This window comes from Trypanosoma cruzi, genomic scaffold (genome assembly GCF_000209065.1).
Source record: "Trypanosoma cruzi strain CL Brener 1047053516467 genomic scaffold, whole genome shotgun sequence".
Classification (NCBI taxonomy): Eukaryota; Euglenozoa; class Kinetoplastea; order Trypanosomatida; family Trypanosomatidae; genus Trypanosoma; species Trypanosoma cruzi.
The window spans coordinates 177,070-199,246 of record NW_001849501.1 but is presented as its reverse complement, the minus strand read 5'-3'; the positions used below and the strand labels follow the sequence as shown (position 1 = coordinate 199,246).

The window sequence follows — 22,177 nt, the reverse complement described above, 5'->3', positions numbered from 1 at the left end:
TATTTTTTAGCCTCCACTGAGCCTGGGCACTCCCATATGGGTCAGTGCAGCGCCAACTGCCTTCCTTCAAGTGCCGCCCAATTGCTCCAAACAGTGGTGTGCTTCTTCCTCTTCAGAAAGGCTCGAATGGACTCAGGGTTCCTCGGCACGGTGATGGCAGCCACAGCGTGTCGCAACAAAGCGCAATTCACTCCTTTGTCTTGGCCCCGCCTTGCAAAGAGTTGGCCGCCCGCTAATGGTGAGAACGCCACCCAAGTGGTGGCTCAATGGCGGGTAATTCGCTGGGCAAAGACAAAGTGTCGTTGGACACACAACCTCAGAGTGTGGTCGTGGGCATCTCGTGGACGCCGTCCAATCTATCAATCATCCTATCAACTCAATTCCCTCTCAAAATTAACGCCTTGCCACAAGCTGCATGCATTGTAAATTTTGGGAAAATAAATTATTGTTGTGTGGTGTTTTCATCAGACACGGAACAGCTGGAACTTTTATCTTGCAAGCTTTCAGAAAGAACAGACAAAAAGAAATTACTTTTAATTTGATTAAAAAAAATAATTAAAGAGAATAATCTTCCGGGCAGCTGGCCGGATCCTAAAAATGTATGGAAATCAAGCGAGCTAGGGAGAATGGGCTGTTTAGTTGCTTCAATGTTTTCTTTCCATTCAATATATAGAATTCTGTGGACCACTAGCATGGTCCTTTGTCCTCAGTTGGGATTTGAATATTATTACTTACGAATTGGCAGACTTGGGGTCCTCCTACCGCAAGACCCCGCCGCGTGGTGGGAATCAAGGGGGTTAGGGTGGGATGGCAAAATAAAAACAAAATACACTGGCCTCTATCGGCTCCCTGCCCCTACAAGGTCGTGTTCCTCCCAAAAGATTCATACGGTAAAAAGTATCATAAAAAATGCCTTCATTTATCAGGATATATACATACATTAATTAAGTTAGCCAGCTCTCCCGCGACCATTCTCTTCACAAGCTTCTAAAAAAAGTTCTAGCAAGTTGAGCGTTCTTCCGCCACCCACCCCGCTTTACTGCTTCCCAACAGTTAAATCCTCTTTTTTTTGTGTGTGTGTGTGTCTTCCCAAATAAATTCGATTGCTCACACTGCGTTAACACCCACCCCCAGGTCTCATTGCGTTATAACTGTATCCCAGCAGGACACGGCTGGCCCAGGCGCTGGTTGATGCCGCCAGCCCTGTGCCCACGAAAAATAAAAATAAAAAAAACAATCCTGTGAGGGAATTACTGCCGTCTCCTGGCTTACTCCGATAGTACAGGGTGATCGACCGTGACACCACGGTGAGGGATCAGAGCATAAGATCACCAGGGCACCTTGTTTTTCTTGGTCAAAAGAAGTGCATATTTAAAAAAAAGATAAATGGGAGGGGGGATGGGCATTTACTCACCAATTGAAGCTTTCTTTGACAACCGCAACAATACTTTCCGCAATGGACATACATGCTGTAGCGGAAGGGCTAGGTGCATTACGTAAATTGAGAATAAGTGGGTTATTTTGACCCTTTGTAGATGATCCGTCTGTGTTCGCATTCTCCACCACCTCAATGACTTTTTTTGGTTTCAAGGTTGCGGAGAGGACAGTGCGAGGCCGAGATAACTCAATGCAAAGATCCGACTCCAGAGCCCCATTTTCTGCAATTGCCAAACCCATCACACCACAGAAACTCTCCTCCACGTCCGAGTCTTTAAGTGAAGGTACTAGCTTACGAGCCTCATGGAGGAAAACCGTGCGACTGGCGTCGACGCAAAAAGTCCGAATTACAGTGTCAAAATGCTTTACAAAATTTACCCAACCGCCTCGGCTCGTAACCGAATGCCAGCAGTACTCGGCATCAAACCAATACGGCGAATACCCATAGCGATGTGTTGCCACAGCAGACCCGGGACCCACAATAACCTGCCGCCCACGTCGTTCATCCACCGTTGGTGTGAAGTGAACGCCGACGCTGAGTCCCCTCGTTTCATCCGGAGCGGGATAGACGTTCATTTTGACGAGGTCGCGTGCCTCTGGCTTTAACTGGTAATAACGTCCACGGAAACTGAAGGTTTGAGTCACTTTCTTTCCAATTCTGCTTAGTATTGGCCCAGATCGCTTCGCAGTAATATCGTTTGAAAGACCAGTACAAGTAATGACATTTTTAGCCGCAATTGTTTTCTCAGGACCCAACTGCCCCTCTTCACGTCCACGAATTAGCACCATCTCTGATGGCGCTTTCTTTTCTTCTTCTTCAAATGACAATCCAACAAAGTCCATGGCTTCAAATCGAAACTGCGCATTAAAGAGTCCTTTTGAGCCCTCATATAGCTCCTTTAACATATGGCGTGCCACAGCACTGAAGTCTGCGATGCCCGTATCCGGGGAATATAGGGCGTATACACCGCATACGTTGGGTTCCACTTTTTTAATTTCCTCCTCGTTCGCAAGAATTTTTAAATCGCGCACGCCATTTTCAATGCCCTGTTTGTATAACCTTTGCACCGCTGGAATCTCCAACTCATTGGCGGCAACAATAATTTTGCCCACACGATCGTAAGGAAGATTATTCCGTTTGCAATATTCCATCATGAGATCATGTCCTCTTGGACATAAACGAGCCATAAGCGAGTTTGAAGGATAATACATCCCTGCATGAACAACACCACTGTTGTGGCTCGACTGATGCTGGGCAACATCCGCCTCCTTTTCAAGCAAAATAACTCTTTTGTTGGGAAACTGCTTTCTTATTTCCCGCACAACCGCCAGACCAACTATACCACCACCCACCACCGCAACGTCGTAAAACTCCCGGCGGGCGTCTTTGGAGAATATGGAGACGGCATGCTTTGTTGCTGCCGCATCGGTTGTTATGTATTCATACTTGTACTTGTAATTGACCGCGGCGCCAACACCGCCAACGAAGCCAACGCCGCCAAGCCGGACGGCCCATGTGGAGATTTTAGATGTCATGAATGACTCAACTTCAACTGCGGAAGCCACCTCGAACAAGATTGCAAAAATAAAACTATTCCCCCCACCTCTCTCCTTCTTCTCCAAACATCTCCAGCAGCCCCAGAAGCAAAAAGTATCAAGTAAAAATAAGAAGAGAAAGTCAAAGACAAACAAAAAACACTGCAAAAAAAAAAAAAGAGGGAGGCGGGGGGGGCAGAGCATGTAGGGTGGCTAAATAGTTAAGCAGCCCAGAGCAGCAGCTACCACTTTAACATATATCCAACAACGGCAATAAGAAACAACTGGAAGAAAGTACTCATCGCCTCGATTTCGCCACAACCCTCTAGACGCCGTACCTCTTCCCAGCGACGCATTCAACACACTGAAAATAAGACTTGTGTAACAGTTGTGTCCATCATGTTCAAACGTAGAAGAACATCACTCAGCCGGCAGAAGAATTGTTCCCGCCGTGTTTCGTTTAATTGACGCAGTTCGTCCCACAGTTGCAAATCAGTCACCAAGAGTCGTTTAATTAGACGGGCCGTTGTCTCCAAAGACATGCTGTTCTTATTCGTCAGTGAATTCTTTCCCCATTCAAAAAGTGCGTCAACGATTCGCATGATGTCCTTTAAAGAAAGAGTATGGCCCAGTTCTTTTTCACTGTTTGGTTCGGTAACCGATTCGGCCCGCTGCACGCGCTCAGCCATTGCTGCATTAACGGCACTGAAAACCATATCTGTGACGTAAGTCACAATCATTAGCTCCGACTTTGCCACGGAGTCGCCTACACCACTTCCTTGTTGACCACGATACCTGCGGGGAATATAACCGTGATTCTGGTTGTACTGGCGGTCATTCGGTGCATTACGAAACATTTGGTACCGCTCTGTCACAAGAGGCCACAGCACACTAAGAGTGAAAAGAAGACTTGGTAAGTCGTCCGGCTGAAGTGTCGTGCCGCTGTTGCTAGACGGGGTGCGTGCCCTTGCCACACAAACTGCCTCCACAACAAAAAGTGCTGCTGTAATGAAACAACTTTGCACCTCCATTCCCCGCCGCGGTGCATCGCGCGCCGCACGTACCAGCAAGTCAAATAGAATAAGAAGGGAATGTGGCGAAAGTTCTTCTGCAAGTTGCCCAACACTCTGACTATTGACCTCTTCAAGGTGCTTCATCCGAAGTGCCGCCTGCATTTGTCGCTGCTGCAAACGTACCCTCGCCCGAACGGAGTTTAAAAAAGCAGATTCAGTACCCTGTTTACCATGCTCACGACGCAACTTGGCCCGTTGGCTCCGCGTAGCAAAGGCAAAAAGAGAATTTTGTCTAGACTTCTCCAAAAGTGCCCTCTGTGTGCCCGTCGACAACTGAGGAAACATGCACTTAACAAGCTGCATGAGCAATTTTTGCGAAACATGCTCTTCTGTTTGAATAAGCTTCATCGACTCCAGACCAAATAACAATCGTGCTGCCTTTACTGGAGGAAGTACCAATGACATCTCATTCATCTGTGTGACCAGGGCACCCTTGGCATTCTCACCACACTTCATCATTGCATCTTCCAGGCGTCGTAGTGTCTGGTGCATGGTGGCCTCTCCGTTCCCCTCATTGGCGTATAATACCAAGAGCGACGAAGCTGATGCCTGCAAGACCAAAAGAAGATCAAATAGCTCTTGCGCTTCTCCACAACAAGTGATAATGGCAGTTACGTCCAGTAATGGCAAGACATGGGAGCACATCGCCAGCGTTTCCAGCACCAATGAGCTTACTTCGCAAGATGAGGGTGGAAGCCACCGCAGAGGCGGAATCCTCTTCATTGAATCACCCGTAGAATTCGTTTCAGATATGCTTACTTCAACGGTTGCTTTGGAAGCACTTGAAGGAGGGGGTTCCTCTTTTGCCGTTTCTGATGTTGTCGTCATCATTTCCATCATCATCAACATCGCCGGGTCTTTGCTATCTCCATTCGAGTTGACGGGTACCAGCACGGAGGCAGGAACAGTTAAGCCCTTTTCACCCTTTAATCCTAATCGAGCCAATTTCCTGCGCCGCATCCTCCGTGAGGGAAGAGAAGCCACAAACCTTGGCGCACGCGTATTCAATGCATGTCCTTTGAGAGAGTCCTGCAGTGCCCCAAAGCCGAGACGAGTAAGAGAGAGAAGCATCACAATTACCGATGAGGCAGTGCCGACACCATTAACGCCGTTCTGCTTTCGGAAATCCCGTACCGCTGTCACCCATATTTCTTCACGCAACAAAAGGCGCCACAACCTTGCCGAGATGTATGGGCGTGAGAGAAGAGAACCCTGAAGTAGTGTAACATCCGCCTTAGCTTCTGTCACAGCGTCTCGGGCGGCGTTTAACGCAACCGTGTCCTCCCGTCTTTTCCGTACAGTATGTAACGCATGCTCGGTATTCTGCAGTCTGGATTCCAACCGACTCATATGATGGCGGTAAAGTTTTCGCCGTTCCTGCTCCATAAAATGCAGCGACGAAAGCAAACGCAGGGCATACTCTGGTTGGCGCATAAAATGTCCCTGAGACTTTAGTGCAGTGGATGCCGTTAAGATGGTTCCCTGTTGTAGATCTGTTTTGAAATTCTCCGGAGAAGATGGTCCCACACCGCTATGAGACTGTGACGGCGGTGGGACAAGTTTCGTACTCCTTTCCCTGGGCGGCTGTGTTTCGTGCTCTTTAGGCCTTTTTTGCGCTGCCGTTTTTTTGCCACTTGTAAGGGAGAGAAAACTGCGTTCCAGTAGAGAAACAGCCACCGGCACGTGACGAAAGAGCAACTTGTCCTTTACGGCAGCTCTTCTTTGAGCCTCCCCATTTTGTCTTACGTCCACGCCGGGGTGAAACAAAGAGGGGGAACGCTGAATAGCCTCCTCCTTCAGAATACGGCGAAGCTGCAACTCCACACGTTGGAGAGCAGCAATACGCTGCGACAGCAGCATTATCCGTTCTCCGGCGATGCCTCTTATTAAGCCACCCCTTTTGCTACACAAGCACACACAACTCCCCCTATTTATCACTTCCTGTCGGGAACCACCGGTGCCTTCAGTGGCAAAAAAAAAAAAAAAAAGGAACAACAACAAAAAAGTGTGCACAACAAATGAGAGCAATAAACTCCCGCGGAGGTGCACGCAACAAGAGAAAAATGGCCACATGAGTCTTCTGGATTTGCGGGCGCCAAGGACGGAGGCCCAGTACGGAAGGAGCAAAAAGTGATGCCTCCTTCCTCGGCGCCCCTTAGAGAAAAATAACACACACACACATGGACCGGCATATGTCACCCTCGTTGGTGACGTTAAGAGTCAGCGGGATTGAGGCAAAAGAAGTGCGTCTGTCTAGTTGCCTCATTGTCATTAGGCAGCAAATTTTCCACCGCGTAAATAGCAAAAAAAAAAAAAAAAAAAAAAAAAAAAAGAGAAGAAAAAAACACCAAAAAAAAAAAAAAAACTCTGACAGGAACAACATGCAAAAAAGAAAAAATTTCAAAAAAAAAAAAAAACATAGGGATATGGTGCACACCAAATAAAAAAAAAAAAAAAAAAATTTTTTTTTTGTTATTTTCCTTTTTCTTCTTATTTCCACTCTCCCCTCAGTTTCTTTGATCCTTTACTCCCTTCCAAGCATTTATCATTTCTTTGCTGTCAAACTGAGAGAGATGGAGAAACCACAAAGAAGGTTTCTCCCTTTAAGTTAAAAGAAAAAAAAAAAAAAAAAAGAAAACAACAAAGTTCACATCTCAACAGTATACGTTTTTCTTTTCTTTTTTCCTTCTTCCGGAACCTCATTTCCCATCTATGGAAGATATTGCACAGTTTCCCTCTCGTGCACAAAACTATTTCACATAAAAAAAAACAAAACAAACAAACAAACAAACAAACAACAAACAAAAACTTGACAAATCCTCAACCCCTGTCACCCCATTCATATTTATACAACTATCTATAGGTACATACACATGTACTCATACATGTATTTGAATATAGGGGATGGATAAGGTCTCGTACATATTCCTAGAAGGAGAAAGTATAAAAATGGGAGAATACAGTTTGATTCAACACGTCCAATATTCCAATTCAGCTAAGATTTATACAACGCCCGCACACCAATAAACAAACGTGTTCATAATTCAATTCACAACAACCGGGTTCTTTGGGAACCCACAAAGTAATGGCCTTTTTGAAGGGCCCCCAGCAACCACCGGACTCCTCTCCGCGTGAAGGGCAACAGCGGAGTGAATGGGATGACAGGAACAACCAAACCAGGAAAAAAAAAAAAAGAGGAAAAGAAAACAACCACCACACAAATAAACAAACAAACAAAAAAATAGAGAAGAAAAAAAGTTGCGGGCCCGCCACCTTCCAGCGCGGTGTCGTGAGAAACAAACCAATAAATAGGTATAGAAACAGGGTATTGAAACAAGCCGTCTCCCTCTCTTTCTCTTTCTTTCTTTCTATTTCTCCGTCCCCCTTTATTTAACCTCATCTGGTTGCACATCCGTTCAACACACCCCCAATAATTGTTCGTGTGTATCTGATAATATAAATGCATATGAATGTAAATGTGTACTTACATCCTTTCCCACTGTATTGCTGAATGTATGTAATAATCTTCTGTCCACCTTATTTACTTTTATTATCATCTCGTTATTATTATTTTTTTCGGCTTTTGTTGTTGTTGTTCTCTCATCCTCTTCTTTTCCTCCACTCATCAGCATCTCTCACAATCAGCTCTTCCACATGATACTTATATATAAATAAGAACAAATTCCTTACTAATTTCTCACCCAGATAAGTGTCCCATTCCATCAAAAATAACATTTCATCATGGCATTATCAATGATTTTCTCTTTTTTCCCTACCCCTTTTTTTTCCTTTTTCTTTCTGCATACTACATCCGTCCACTCATACCTGGCGCCACATTGGGGAGACCAAGAAATGGTGGTGGTGTCGGCCATCCCCAGCCGAGGGGTGGGACAGGCGGCATGCCGTACAACGCACCCATATTAACGGCTGGCATCATCACCGGCGGCGTTGGTGGAACAGGTGGCGGCAACCCAAACATGGGTACAACGGGCGGATTAGTAGCCGGATTCATTGCCCCCTCAAGATAGGAACGCTGCACATTAGGCGTATGATGGGCTGACGTCGGTGTTCGTGGACAAGCCCGCGCTTCTTCGTTCTCCTGAGACTTTGCCATGCTAGCGTAAATATCGTTAAACACTCCTTTTGTAATATCCCTCGTAACCTCAAGGGAGGCCGGACATTCCATAGAGAAAAGTACTTCAACCGCAGACCCGCGCAAAAGCGTCGCAAGCTGCTGAATAAAAAGATAAAGCTCGGTCGGGTTCGCACTAGGGCATAGTCCTGAGCAAAAAACTGTGATACGTTTAAAATCCACCTGATACTCTACACCAGATACATTCAAAGAGTACCCTCTTTCACGAATCAGTCGTTGACAGACGTTATATGCCTCCGTGTCGCGACGACGAGCATAATATACTCGCTTTTTCCCCTTGTTCATTCCACGACGAATAACACGTGGAAGTCGTAGTAGTTTCTCCTTGTTGTTTCCAGGTTCCACGGTCTCCAGAGGTTTTGACGCGTCCTCCGGATAAAGAACCTCGCGAGGGAGTTGGGCCAAATGGCTTGGAATTAATGACTCGTTGCTCATATGGGCTGTGAGATCCGCCACAACACGACCCATATTTTCGCCCCCATGACTTTCGACAGAGACAAGATCCCCGATGGCAAACGTTCCCCATTCACTCTTTGGTACATAAAATACGCCATATAATTGCTTAAATTTTACAAGAATATGTGTCATAATGGAGCACTTTGCATCGGTTTCACATGCTTCCCTGTTCGTTTTTACGGCCATTTCGTCTCCCACAGATTCTCGACCTTGTTGGGAAGCTTCCCTTTGACTGAGTAAGCTAAAGGACTGCTGGTGACCCAGTGGTGCGGTCTCAAATAAAGATTCGGTGCAGGACTTATTTTTGCCAATTGGCGTGGTATACCCTTGGGTTTCATTCTTATCCGAGTCCTTTTCGTCCCCGTTTTCAGGTGCTTCCACTTCACTCCTGTCCCATGCTGCGAGAGAACGCGTATGTCTCCTAGGAGGCCGTTCTCTCGCGTCATTTTGGCCATGAAAACATTCTGAAGAGACACAACCAAGGCGCAGGTATTCTTTTGTGGGATCTGCAGCAAGCCCAAGCTCCGGGCCCAGTTCCTTCCATGCGATGGAGTCCCATGAGAATTGCTCGCGGCTGCTCATTCGAGAATGTGTTGGCGAGCGTGCGCTGCCATTCTGTAGCGAAAAGCTGCTCTGAGAGCGAGAATGATGTCGTCGGTAACGAGGGTGAACTGTCAGCGTACTAACAAATACAGTGTCTTCCGACTCATGTGTACCGTCCTTCGCAAAAGACGCCCGTGACGGTACCACCGACGGCGGATGCTTGGAATCCCTCACGCCACAGTGCAAGACATGCGCTGATGACTTGTCAGCAACGTTCATTGGTACCGCTGCAATGTTTGCATTTGCGTTCCTTGTATTACTCTCATCTTCCACAGCCGTCGTCATTGAAACTGCCTGTTCGCCGCCGGTGGTAGTCATGGAGCTCTCCTTCTCCATATATATATATATATCACCCAGCTTTTTTAATGGCCGTGTATGAAAAGCAACACTCACTCACTCCCTGACTCACGCTCCTCCCCAATTTCGTTTTTTCTTTTTCTTTTTGCCCTCTCGCCTCCCACTTTTTTTCTTCACTTCTTGTCCTTCGGTCAATTTACAACACCCTCACACCAACACAGTAACGACAGCAGCGGCGGCAGCAAAAAAAAAAAAAACAAAGAAACAAACAAAGATGAACAACGACACCAGAAAAAGTAGGTAAAATTAAAAAAAATGAGCGCGTGCCTCCCTAATGAGTCTCCCAACGCCTAAAAAGAAAAAAGCAAAAATAAAAGAAAAAAATAACTAAATCAAAAGAAAAGAGGAAATGAAACGCCTATCCCTATTCTTCTTTTTTTTTTTTGTTGTTGTTCTTGTTCTTGTTGTTTGTTTCTTTCGTGAACTTAAAAAAAAAAAATTCCTTTTTAGTTTTTTTATTTATTTATTTATTTATTTTTCTTTTTCCTTTTGTCCTCGTGCGTGCTTTATGCGTCAATAAAATAACTGGAATTTGTCTTGCGTTCTCTACCCTAATTGTTAGTATTAAACTACTACGACAGGTGTGTGCATGTGGGACCACAAGCAGTAAGAAAGAGAAGTTCGGTTTGGGACGGAGAGGCACGGCGGCAGCAGCATCAAACACGCACACACGTGATGTACACAAACCCCAGACATGCTTCCAACACAATCAGGAATAAACGTAAAGAAGAAAAAATATAAAAAATAAAATAAAATAAAATAAAATAAAAGACAAGAGCGACGCAGGGAAGTATCGCAATTCACATACAACACACGTCACCAGCTCAGTCAACCCCGATGCAATTGTGAAGAAGAAAAAAAAAAAAGACAATTCCTCCCACCCCGCAACCAAAACAACAACATTATGAATGTATTACATGTAAATAATAATAAGAAGAGTGACGATGAGTGCAACACATATAATTCTTCTTCTTATTTCATGTCCTCTGCGGTTAGCGTAGCCCATTCATCTTCTGAAAGAGCCTCAGTCATTCTTTCATGACGCTCCCATTGGGACTTTTGAGCCGCCCGACGCCGTGCCGCGGCCTCGTTCATTTCACGATACCACGCGTAGCGTGCCGCACGCCGTGTACGGTAGACTTGCGGCGAAGGAAAGCACCTTTGTGCAGAAAGCGTCTCCAGAAGTGAAGAACGTAGCAGGTTGCATGTGGTGCAGGCGGAACAGTCGTAGACGCCAGTGACGTCATGAATAGCAGCAGAGAATGTGCGTTCTTCTTTTCGCCAATACGGCCGTAAGGAGATGCTGTGGAATAAGGCATTTGGCACTGCAAGAGGACATTCCACTTTCTCTTCTTCTTGTTGTTCTTTTGGCCGTTCCGTTCCAGGGTGCTCTGCCGTGTCAGAAGTGTCATCATAACCCGAACGCACAATGGTTGCCAGCGCGGCCAAGAGAAGAGCCTCCAATGCACGTCCATTCCTCTGCACATCCAGTTGTTTTCGCACAAGAGAAGTTCCGTCCCTTAAAACGTTACAGAGGCGCTGCACATCTTCATTAATGGTTTGTACACGCCAGGAGAATCTCGAGCATGCAACTGCAATAAATTGTTGTGATCTTGCTAGAGTGCGCAGAACATCACCAAGAGCGACCTGTGTAGACGGATCAAGCTTTATCGCCACGCCATGCCCATTACGAGCAGCGTCCACAGTAATGGACGACGACAACGACAAAGATGATGACGACGGGAATGGGCTCATGACGGGGAGCGGCAGCGTCTCGGAAGGGGCGATCGCCGCACACTTCTCATGTGAATGGTGTTTTGTGGCCTCCAACGTCTCGACAATTGTTGTTAGGAGGCGCAGCAGTCGCTGTTGGTTCTGTCGATGTTGCTCCCATCGCCGCAAAGCACCCTCCACGCGGTGCACGGCATCCTGCGGAGCCGCCGCCAAAACCATGAATATATTATTTTTCCCCGAGGAAAGCTATAAATAATAAGCAATAATAACAATAAAACGACAACTTTCTTCTACCAGTCCCTTTTTCTCTCTCTCTTCTTCCTTGAAAGCAGCAGAGAAAAACACAGCAGAAAGACGCATCCCCATTCATGACCGTGCACCCTCCACACCCAACGCACACATGCATGCATGTATGAAATGACCGCAAAAAAATCAAAGCGCAGGAAACTCACGAAACCGTGGGGATTCATCAGCAGGAACGCGGCATCGCTTCAAAGAGGGATAACACAACAAAATGCGGGACTCAACACAAACAAACGTCCCTCCTCCCTCTTTTGTTTCGTTTCATTCCTCCCCAGTTTCATTCTCACCGGCCAACAAAAAAACAAAAGACGAGTCCTCGCACAAACGCATGAGTCCGGTGGCGTCACGTGGCCACATCTCTCATCATGTGAGCGACGTCGCCAGGGAAGAGAGAGAGAGACACACAAGAAACAAAAAAAACAAAAAAAAAAGAAAAATAATTACAAATTTTTTTTTTTATTTTTATTTTACCGCTTCCATCAAAACACAAGGAAGAAGTTCAACAATAATAATTAACACGCCTCACACCTTCTTCCTCGCTTGATTCCGAAACACTCATATGATTTAAAAAAAAAAAAAAGCTTTTCCTTTTCGTCAACTAAACAAAAACTAATTAAATACACACACCCACACACAAAGACAAATAGATCCATCCATTCCGTACCTATCGTCCTACCACTACCTCGGCCGTTAGCAGCTGAGATTCATTTGCCGAAAGTTGACGTAAATCGAGGCAGTGTTGAAAAAGTGCACAAACGCGGCTGCCAGAACAAACACGTGCCATATTTGATGACTGGAAAGATATATGTCAAACTTTCCAGGAAAGAAAAATTCAGGTATCTGAAAGGCATACACAAACACTCCCACACCATACAATGCCATCATCAACAATAAACCCTCTACAAACGATGATGAAACGTTACCGGGGAGAAGAAGATAGATATGAACAATAGGAAAAAGTCCACTACCCACCATGCAAACGTAAAATAAGATTTTGGATCGTGCATATTGCTGCTGCGTCCATTCCTTGAAAAACGGTCCCAGCACGCCAAAAACGCCAAAAAAAGAAATCATGCTCAAATACGTCCAACGCCAAAACGGTTCACATGCAAATGAAAAGTAACAAAAGGGAAGAAACGAACCAACCACAAGAAATGTGATACCAAAATAGTCCAAAGAATGCGCCCATGAATACACTTTCCTGCTTTTGTGGGGCAGCAGCGTGTGAAATACCGTACTGCACAACATGCACATTAAGCAACCAAAAGAATAGGCGGCAAATAGAAAGTACGTCAGCCCCTTTGATTCACTAGCGGTGTTTGAGAATGCGTTTCCCTCATGTTGCTGTTGGTGCGACGATGGAATAAGAACAATCACAAAAAAACACACAACAACGACAAGAAACGCCAAAAAACCTACAAGATGGGTCCAAATGTTGAACGTCTCATTATGAAGAGCTATTATGCTACTTATGCACATTCTTGCCGTGTACCCCACACGGTATCCCGTTAATATGTACCGATTGTCGCAAAGATGTTCCGGTACCTGATCAATCGTGTACAATGGGAGATCGGCATTTTCGTTGTATGGCATTAACTTCGCGGTATCCGACGGCAATTCTTTTTCTCTCCCCTGCTGACTCACGGTGTCACCTTCACTGGTCTTCAGTCCCACCGTAACACTACCATCCCTGCCACTCTTAGCATGTGGCATCCCACGTCAACAACAATTACAGCCGAGCAATGGTTATAGTTTAAAGCAGGTGTTGCTTGTGGTTGTGTGCAATTCGTGAAAGTGAGGGATGTCGCGTGTAAATTTAAAAACAAACAAATAAAATAAATAAAAAGCAACAGTAAAGAAAAAGAGAAAGAAATACAGACAACATTCACAAAATAAAAGAAACATCGCACATCAAAGAACAACCACAAAAAAAGAAAAACACACGTGGGTTTAGATGTAATTATATTCGTCGCTCAATTTAACAGGCACCTCTGCTCAGCACCCACTTTTGATAAATAGATATGCATGTAAAAAAATGAACGCACGCCGCCACAAGAACAAACACATGCCATATTTGATGGCTGTTAAGAAAAAAATCAAACTCGCCAGGGTAAAAACGCTCGGGAATCCGCAGACAGTAGAAAAGCACCCCCATCCCGTAAAAAAGAAACATGAGAAATACGCCCACAAACGTCTGCATCGTTTCCGCATTATGGGGCGTAGAAAAAACATAGTGTACAGTTGGCACCAATCCACACATCACCGTTGCAACGTAAGTCATAATCCGTAACCAGTGAAATTTCGCATCGCGCAAAGAAGGCAACGCGGCCATCGCCAGGCACAGCCCGCCAAAGACGCACGCGCATCCCATGTAAAGCGCCTGAAACAATGGCTCGCAATAAAAGCCAATGTAGAGAGGTGGAAGAAAACTTGCCACGATAAGCACGCTAATACCATAATAGTCAAGCTGCTCCATTAATGACGACAGCAATGAATTTTCGTGGCCCAAAAACAAGTGATAGATGCTGCTGCATCCCATGCACATCATACAGGCAAAGCAGAAGGTTCCGTAGATAAAATAATGCGCAAATTCCGCATGGGTAAATAATAAGGCATCAAAAACCACAATCGATAACACCCCAAATAAGATCAGACCCACACCATGTGACCAGACGTTGATGGTCTCGTTGTGAAGTGCAAAGAGGCTTCGAAAGCACATACTGGTTGTATAGCGGGCTCGATATCCCGTAAAAATATATGGGTTCCCCTTAATATATTCCGGCACGCACACGTCATCCCTATTGTAAAAAGGCAGCAACACACCGGCCACATAAGTGAGATTTGAGCCTTCAACGTCTTTCTCATCCTTCCTTATTTTGTTATCGTCCTCACCTTTAGGGCTCCCAAGCATTCCCACATATATATATATATATATAACACTCGCTGGTACCTTCTTTTCAATAGAAAAAAACAGACGCTGCAATGAGAGCCCATCCGTTTATCAAAACAAAACAAAAAAAAAAGGGATAAAAAAAAAAAAGTATGAGAAATTCATACGTGCAACTGCACAAAAACCGCAATACACAAATACCATATCAATGTGCGCACAAGTACACATATGCGTCTTAAAAAGTTAAGCAAGATAGAGAATAAAAAAGGCTTTTCCACCAACCTCGGACAAAGACACACACACACACACACACACACACACATAGACCATCACCATATCATTCCTGCTTTATCTTCATATTATTAAGGGCAAACGTCAGAATTTTACAGAAGCCGACAATGCCTTCCAGGCCGATCGTACCTTTGTTATCCCTTCACTAGCAGAGAGCATGGCAGCAGCAGCATCGTTCTGCAGCACCAATAACCTCGTGGAACAAGACAAGACAACCAGATGTTCATCACCTGGGCATCCATCCTCACATTGACGTTTTCGTTTCATCGGTTGGCCAATATGTCGAGCCCCGTGAACGTACAGTGACATGTGGGGCGACAAGACACAATCACCACGAAAAAATTGACTCTGTTCCGCTTTACGGCGGACTTCAATCCCGTTGGTCTGTGTGGAGTCTGGCAATATAAAAACAAAGGATAGTGGTGTTGTTGAGGGCGTGTCCTCTAGCCACTGCAGGGCACGCCCCAAGCCGGCAGCAATCACTTCATGGTCAAAGGGAGGGTTCGCCTCCAAAGAAATTAAACCCTCCTCCGGAGGTGGCAGATGTTGCAAAGCAAAAAAATTGCCACGACAGCCAAAAAAAACATCCGTGTCAGGGAACGCAGAAAAATAACGCGGAAGCGTGCAATTCAATGGGCTCGCGAAACATTCCACGGACACTCGAAAGGCACTGACTAAAGCATCAAATACACTGTGGGGAACACCGGCGTGCCATCCAGATTCCAGCTGCCATTCCCCACCGCTCAACCCGGCGTAGCGCAACAGTACGAGGGCCAGAGAGAAAAGAAACTGGCCATCCTCGGTGCACACCGCCAGCCGCCGCAACCGGGTCACATGCTCCGCATGGACCTCTAGCGTGATGAGTACGTCGCGGGAATCCTGCCGCGCCAGTTCCTTTGGGCAAGCAGCATGAAACCACCCCTCGTCAGTTTTGTCACATATTTGAATTTCAAGGTTCACCATGCCGCAACCTTCGCGTTCAGTAAGTGTGAGGTCTCTGAGCTCAATAGCAGCCCCTTCACGCTTCATTCTCTCTTTAAGTCCCGCCAATCTTCTGCGCTCCTCGTAGAATAAAATGATCAGACGGTCCGTCAGCGCCCATGCCTTACGCCGTTTTTGGTTAAAAGAAGTGAGAAGCTTAGTGGAGGCACCGCACATTTTTTCAAGAAACCAATTCATTGCACTCTTCGAGGTGCGCTGCGGCTGAATGCACTCAAGTGCGGGCAATAAATTGTCGTGAAAAAGTGACGACTCTTCGGCCAGCCTCAGCTCATCAACAGAAACTTCTCGCCTGACTTCGTTGCCATTCTTGTCGTGCAATACTCCTAAGACGCAACCCTTCGTGAGCACAATACCCTCAAGCGTGTATATGGCCGACGGCGCACCGGGCGCTTCTTTCCTCTCGCACACCGCTGCCCGGCGATGTAAATCCAGTACAGGATGAACCCAATGACGGGTATCACCCTCCGCCACACCATGCAGAGCGGCGGATTGCAGTCCCTCAAAAATAGCCGCCGTCATTAGGCCTCTGCTCTCTTTTCGCTCACACGGGACTTCAGTTGTCGCAAGTGCCGCAAGTCTCTTCGCCAGGCGACATGCACTGCTGTAGCGAAGAACCTCCGTCAAGAGCCTCACTCGGAGCTGCGCCTGTGTGGAGGCGCACGTTTCTTCTACGGCACTCATTATTACTGTGCATCCATAAAGAAAAAAAAAAGTTTTATTTTTTTCATCCCAATGAAGAGAACGTTCCCCGTTGGGCCATTTGGAAAACTCAGGAAACACTCCCACACATACATAAAAAAAAAAAAAAAGAAACTCCCTCAATCTTTACTCAAAACAATAACAACAAAGCAGTGGCTGTAATTCACGACAATGTCTTATTTAAGGTCGGGGGTTTCTGCTAACGCCGTGCCGTTGTCCAATTGACTTTGGCGGTGGTCGTTTAAGAAATTGTTAATTCCATTTCATTACGATTGTCCCACACGGGCTTCCGCCGCTGCAATCAAAGGCAGATTTGCTCACAATTTCCTCCCGCAAAGAGAAATCCGCCCGAATCCCCCCCCTCAAAAAAGGTGCCCCAAATCCCTTTGGAGAGTCGGTTTACCTGTGACCAACGTTGGCGGCACCTCTAGTTTCCTTACAGACATGGTGCATCGCCCCTGTATACTCAACATTTGACTCGTGTGTCTCTAAGCAAGTGAAGTCGTAGAGTTTCGTTGATTAAAATGGGTCCCTAAGAAAACCCATTTTATACTTTGGACCAATTTTTCTTCTTTCACCGTCGCTCCGCGGTGCGGCTTTGTGGTTCGTGGCACTCCGCTTTCCCAGCATGAACACCATCTCTCTCTCTCTCTTTCTGTGGCATCCAAGCTGTCCTCTTGGTTTACTCGAGTGGAGTCGCCATCTCCACAAAAAACACTGCGTCCGAGTAAGCGGAGATGAGTCTCAATTTCACGTTGACTTCATAATGGTTTCAATCATTCGCCGGACTTGGCAACAAGGCAAAACGCCCATATTGGCACTGTTCCCTTTTCTTCCACAACCGAGAAGAGTGCGGCCCAAAACGCAGTTCAATTGCCGTGATTGCTGGTTATACCCGATTAAGGTCTTTTTTTTTTTTTGAATATAAAACATACAAAAAGAGAGTTCGTATCAGCACCTAAATCAAAGGGCGGCGCACAATTTGCATCACAACGCAAGAAGTTTCCTTTCAAATTCAAGAAGGAGGTCGTGCAGGAGCGTCTCTTTACGCGCGTCAAAAGCCTCATCGTCTTGTCGACACGCAAGCATCGCCTTCACCTGGGCATATTGCTCTTCTCTGCACTTGCTTACGAGTGCGCCAGTGCCTGGTAGCAACTTACCGGACTTTTTAAATTCCTTCATATATTGCTGCACAACCGCACGCAAACGCAGATCTACCTGGTGAAGCCAATCACTGCGGGAAGCCTTCGCTGCATCTCCCTCTTGCGGCTGGTCATGATCGCATCTCTCCCTTTCTCGCCGCTTCACCTCAGCTTCAAAGAAACTTGCGCTTTGTTTCTCCAATTCTCCCATCACCTCCGGTGAATGAAGTCGTTCTAAAAGCTTCTGGGCCAACGCCGCCGGAGGCAAGCAGCAGTTTGTCTTCACTTCCTCAAGCCATATCACCGGCCATGGAGTGCTGGCCTGACGAGGCGACACCACCCAACAATTATCGTCCGCACTAAACTTGGCAGAAGTGTCAACCCCAACGTCAAAAGAACCACCCATATTTTTTATGACATGAGGGGGAACATATTGTGGAGTTTCAGTACGGCGTTCATTGCGCTCGAGACAAATCTCAATCGGTGTATTAAGTCGAATCTCCACCATATTTACAAAAACAGCATCGAAAGGGACGCGGCCGTCGCATTTGTTCATTACTCCATCCCTTTCCAATTTGTGTTGAAACTGCTCCTTGCCCAAGTCCCTGCAAAGTTTCCAATAGGAAGCCCTCATACTTCGGTACGGTAATGTGTCTACCAAAAAAACAAATCGTGTCGTTGTGGACGACATATTCCTTCCCCTTTTCTTCTCCGGGTTTAGCAGGCATTGGCGTATCCGTTGGAATGTCGCCTCACGCACCTCATCGCACGCCCTTCTCCATGCTTCGGGGCTAAAATTAGACCCATTTCTTTGTGTCCCATCCCTCTCCTCATAGGAGGAAATAAATGTGTCCAACTCCAAGACCGCCTCAACCACCCCACCGTGACGAGAATTCGAACGTTCCCCCTCAGTCGTCACCTGCTCCGAGAGCCGCTGTATCGCCAGGCTCAATGTCGTTTTTCCAGCCCCTGGCAGCCCAGAAAGGAGAACAAGACATATTCTCATTGGGACCCAAGCGACTCACGCCATGCCCCTATTCACACACAAACACCTCCCCCGCGGCACTTTTCCTTCTGCCTTTTTCAAGACACCTCAGAAGAAGTCCAACCACAATTACCAAAAAAAAAAAAAAAAAAAAAGGCAAGGTATGACTTTGCCAAAAGGAGAGCTTCTCTTTTTTGCTGTCCTTCCCTTTCTCCCTGCCACTCACGTTCTTAGAACGAAGTGCCCTCTCTGGAGAAACATCATTCCTCAAAGAAGTTAACAACAGAATTATTAATTAACAAAAATGTACGCAAATGCGTCGTCCAACTGTGAACCAAAGCACCAATGAGTTCGCTCCAGAGAGATTCATTTCAATGCATGATCGCAAAAAGAAAAATGAAAAAAAGTAGAAATAGAGTTTCTTTATTGCCCCACTCCCAGGGTTGCGGACTTGGAACTTCAGTTCTTCGGTCCGGCACTCTCCCAACGGAGCCATCGAGGCAATGCAAGACCTCTCACCCGGTGTTCACACATAATATCTCACTTCCACCTCACCCCCCTTTTCTCCCCCACTGCGTTTCCCTCTTCGCCCTTTTCTTAGTTTAATAATATAGCACGGAGCCACGCCGCAACGTCAACATTGTCTTCTTTAAACAAATCAACCGTGACTTTTCCTCTTCTGAAACCGATGTTTCTGTCTCATTCGTCGCCTCGTTGCCCACCACCTCCAGTTGCTCCGTGAGAAGCGAGATAAGGTAGAGCCGTAGGTCCGGGTCATCAACGAACTCGGCACAAGAGAACATGTCACCGATCCATTTCGGGGTTAAAATGGTTTCATCTTCCGTTTCTTGTCGAAGAGACTTTTTTTGCTCCGTCAGGTGCCATGTCCCACGATTGCCACATGCCTGAACACTTCGAAGAGTCTGTTTTAAAGCCAACCGGAGCACTTTCAATTCAAGCGGTGTAATTTGGCCTTGCAAGATCGAGAAAAGATTTGAAAATGTCCGCTGTACATGGTACCACACACATGGCGATAAGAAATCACTATTCCTCTGTAAAATCTCACAGGCGGTGGATATGATGAATTTGTTACGCCGAAAGTTCGCGTAAAAAGCCCTCTTGTCTGTGACTCCTAAAACGATAAGCGGATGAAATAACGGTAGTAAGACATCCAAAAACTCATGACTTAATTTCTCATCAACTTGATGTACAGCCGTATCTTTTGCGGCTTTCTCTGTTTGCTCACTTGTCGTCAACGTCTCCGCAATCCAGTGCTTTTTCGCAAACCGTAGCATCGATACCAAGTAGCGATCAACGGGGGTCCGTGGAATTGGTAAAAGTGTCGCCCGCATCGCCACCACCCACATCAACTGCGCGCATCGTCGCAAGCACCTAAAGTCTTTATGCCTCGGTGTTCCATCTGAATGCATCTGCGGCTCGCGCGGCTTAACTTTTTCTGAGGCGGCCAATGCCGTCACGTTCAACACCTGTTTCCCCAACCGCCTCGCCTGCTTCAAGCTGGAGAAGGAGTGTGACAATTCGCGGTAAAGGGCGGCACCTCGCTCAATCATCAAGTTCCGTTGCTCCCAACTCATCTCGCGCAGGATGGCAGTATCGGTGGCATGTCGCAGTGCCACAGACGCCCCCATTAATACCTCTTCGTCCATCACATGAAAACGAACCGCGCGAAGCGTCATGTCAAAGCAATGCTGTGCCGTGTGTGAATTGATCTCCTGCACCTTGTCCGGAACCGACCGCAGTGCAGTAAGAATGAGCTCACGCACTCTTGTTGTGTACTGCGTATTTGAAGTGAAGTCAAGCAACTCCATATACTGTAATAATACAGCAATGATAAGCGGAGTAGGCTTTAGCGAATGATGATAAAAAAACTTCACGGCAATTGCATGAAATAAGTTCCTCAGCGTGACATCCTCCTCTCCATTAGACTCCTTTGGTTGAATGTCACGCAACAGTGCAGTGAAGGCAACAATGGCAGCAATGATCGCCTCCGTGTTCGCATCATCCAAAAAGGGTTGATCCAACACGCGTAGGACGCGCTTCGTCAACAACTGTAGGACTGTAGACAATGTTTGCATATCAATCCTCTCCGTTCTTTGCATGTATCGCACAAAATCCGCTGATTCGCCGATTAATTCACAAGCCACCTCCTCATCAGACTCCAAAGCATCCTTCAGCAGTAAAAAAGTTTTTTCAAGCTCCTTTGGATTCTCTAAAGGAGGGAAAAATCTGGAAAATGACATACGTGTTCGTACACTTTCAGACGATGCTGACACCGTGGAAGAGGACGAGGATTTATACGCCGTATCCAATGCATCCAAAATTCGATTCCCTCCCAAAATTAACCGCTCACGTAAATTACTGTCCGAATCATTACGAAGAGCAAAAGTCACATCAACAAGCAGAACCCGCATCATTTTAGGAGGCATTTCCGACAAGACCTGAGGAGTTGTCATGATGTCAATCCATAGTTTTATGGCATCAATTTTATCCGTACCTCGCAAGGAAAATAAGAACCCCGCCAGCCAAATCGGTAAATTAAAATCCTCGTTGAATTTCACACTCGTTGGATCATAGAGGCGTGCCTTTTGTCGCCACAGCCGCTTCCCAAATTCATGTAGGCGGCTGTCAAGACAACCCATCAGATGCGAAATGAGAATCCAGTCATCTGCTCGCGGTGGTGCATCCTCGTGACGGAACGCAGGGAGGGATTCCACCCCCCGTATCACAGCTTCCACAATGTGTGCAGCAAGTGGCATCGGATTGAAGACTGTTTCCACGGCACCATCCTTACACCGCGCCGCGCGTGAAACAGTGACGTGGCGCAGCGTAGAAATAAGAAAAATCAGCTCGGGTTTCTCAAACTCTCGACCCCCTCGCTTGTGCATTTCCTTTTGCGACAGAAAGCCATAAGGGACACCCTCACGTATGTCCTGCCCCGCCCTTGGAATCCGGCGAATGACACGCTCCAGGAGATCCTCCACAAGAGCATCGTCCTGCACCAGTGCCGCAGGCGAATCCGATGTTGATGAGTCACGCCTTTGGCGCGAGAGTTTTCTTGTCATCGTCAAGTAGAGAGGCGTGGACAAGTTCTGATTGACGCTCACGGATCGAATAACGCGCCGCATCGCCTCTTCAACTTCCGCATCGTCTCGCAAACGCTCAACCAAAAATGTCAAGATGACTTTGGTAGCTAACCGCGTGTTATTCTCAAAGAGTGTAGAAGCATGCGGGCAGTGCAGCACAATCTTAAACATATTCATCGTGACAGTGGGGCCTCGCAAATCCAACGGGATGCCCCGCAAAAAATTCAGGACCAGGTAAGCATCCGCCGGCCTAAAGGATGGCTGGGGAGACTCAAATAGGCGAGTGATCACCTGCAGAATTTTGGGCACAGAAACCATTTGCCACACAAGCCAATTTCTCCTCGCGTGAAGGTCTCTAACTGTAATAATGCCCCTCCTCCCCTTACTATTATTGTTAATATATATTTACATT

At 46.5% G+C, this 22,177-nt stretch overlaps 9 protein-coding genes across 9 annotated transcripts, besides 22 other annotated features; all 9 read right to left on the bottom strand.

The window, feature by feature from the left end:
- Positions 1 to 17,133: a sequence feature (heterozygous, non-Esmeraldo-like haplotype).
- Positions 532 to 560: a sequence feature (AT_rich).
- Positions 564 to 989: a mobile genetic element.
- Tc00.1047053509799.140 (hypothetical protein, conserved) lies at positions 1,411 to 3,177 on the bottom strand (the record flags this gene model as incomplete). The annotated part of the gene is made up of 1 exon (XM_809110.1): positions 1,411 to 3,177. The coding sequence occupies one exon, from the start codon at positions 3,175 to 3,177 to the stop codon at positions 1,411 to 1,413; it is 1,767 nt and encodes a 588-aa protein (XP_814203.1).
- On the bottom strand, positions 3,330 to 6,119 carry Tc00.1047053509799.130 (hypothetical protein, conserved; the record flags this gene model as incomplete). Its single annotated transcript, XM_809109.1, has 1 exon — positions 3,330 to 6,119. The coding sequence occupies one exon, from the start codon at positions 6,117 to 6,119 to the stop codon at positions 3,330 to 3,332; it is 2,790 nt and encodes a 929-aa protein (XP_814202.1).
- Positions 6,350 to 6,411: a microsatellite.
- Positions 6,432 to 6,507: a sequence feature (T-rich).
- Positions 6,657 to 6,684: a microsatellite.
- Positions 6,819 to 6,852: a microsatellite.
- Positions 7,228 to 7,303: a sequence feature (T-rich).
- On the bottom strand, positions 7,852 to 9,594 carry Tc00.1047053509799.120 (hypothetical protein, conserved; the record flags this gene model as incomplete). The annotated part of the gene is made up of 1 exon (XM_809108.1): positions 7,852 to 9,594. One exon carries the CDS (start codon positions 9,592 to 9,594, stop codon positions 7,852 to 7,854), a length of 1,743 nt encoding a protein of 580 aa, XP_814201.1.
- Positions 9,799 to 9,871: a sequence feature (T-rich).
- Positions 9,908 to 9,970: a sequence feature (T-rich).
- Positions 9,990 to 10,031: a microsatellite.
- Positions 10,066 to 10,092: a microsatellite.
- Positions 10,348 to 10,385: a microsatellite.
- On the bottom strand, positions 10,588 to 11,568 carry Tc00.1047053509799.110 (hypothetical protein, conserved; the record flags this gene model as incomplete). The annotated part of the gene is made up of 1 exon (XM_809107.1): positions 10,588 to 11,568. The coding sequence occupies one exon, from the start codon at positions 11,566 to 11,568 to the stop codon at positions 10,588 to 10,590; it is 981 nt and encodes a 326-aa protein (XP_814200.1).
- Positions 12,058 to 12,089: a microsatellite.
- Positions 12,097 to 12,122: a sequence feature (AT_rich).
- Tc00.1047053509799.100 (hypothetical protein, conserved) lies at positions 12,343 to 13,365 on the bottom strand (the record flags this gene model as incomplete). The annotated part of the gene is made up of 1 exon (XM_809106.1): positions 12,343 to 13,365. One exon carries the CDS (start codon positions 13,363 to 13,365, stop codon positions 12,343 to 12,345), a length of 1,023 nt encoding a protein of 340 aa, XP_814199.1.
- Positions 13,464 to 13,498: a sequence feature (AT_rich).
- Tc00.1047053509799.90 (hypothetical protein, conserved) lies at positions 13,631 to 14,563 on the bottom strand (the record flags this gene model as incomplete). Its single annotated transcript, XM_809105.1, has 1 exon — positions 13,631 to 14,563. One exon carries the CDS (start codon positions 14,561 to 14,563, stop codon positions 13,631 to 13,633), a length of 933 nt encoding a protein of 310 aa, XP_814198.1.
- Positions 14,656 to 14,692: a sequence feature (T-rich).
- Positions 14,836 to 14,864: a microsatellite.
- Tc00.1047053509799.80 (hypothetical protein, conserved) lies at positions 14,918 to 16,516 on the bottom strand (the record flags this gene model as incomplete). Its single annotated transcript, XM_809104.1, has 1 exon — positions 14,918 to 16,516. The coding sequence occupies one exon, from the start codon at positions 16,514 to 16,516 to the stop codon at positions 14,918 to 14,920; it is 1,599 nt and encodes a 532-aa protein (XP_814197.1).
- Positions 17,134 to 17,193: a sequence feature (areas merged during assembly that could not be assigned to a particular haplotype. This can correspond to areas where the two haplotypes were merged or to regions with more than two copies in the genome that were merged during assembly.).
- Positions 17,194 to 17,401: a sequence feature (areas merged during assembly that could not be assigned to a particular haplotype. This can correspond to areas where the two haplotypes were merged or to regions with more than two copies in the genome that were merged during assembly.).
- Positions 17,402 to 22,177: part of a sequence feature (heterozygous, non-Esmeraldo-like haplotype) that runs on past the window's edge.
- Positions 17,522 to 18,682, bottom strand: Tc00.1047053509799.70 (hypothetical protein, conserved; the record flags this gene model as incomplete). Its single annotated transcript, XM_809103.1, has 1 exon — positions 17,522 to 18,682. One exon carries the CDS (start codon positions 18,680 to 18,682, stop codon positions 17,522 to 17,524), a length of 1,161 nt encoding a protein of 386 aa, XP_814196.1.
- Positions 18,796 to 18,816: a microsatellite.
- Positions 19,264 to 22,083, bottom strand: Tc00.1047053509799.60 (hypothetical protein, conserved; the record flags this gene model as incomplete). The annotated part of the gene is made up of 1 exon (XM_809102.1): positions 19,264 to 22,083. The coding sequence occupies one exon, from the start codon at positions 22,081 to 22,083 to the stop codon at positions 19,264 to 19,266; it is 2,820 nt and encodes a 939-aa protein (XP_814195.1).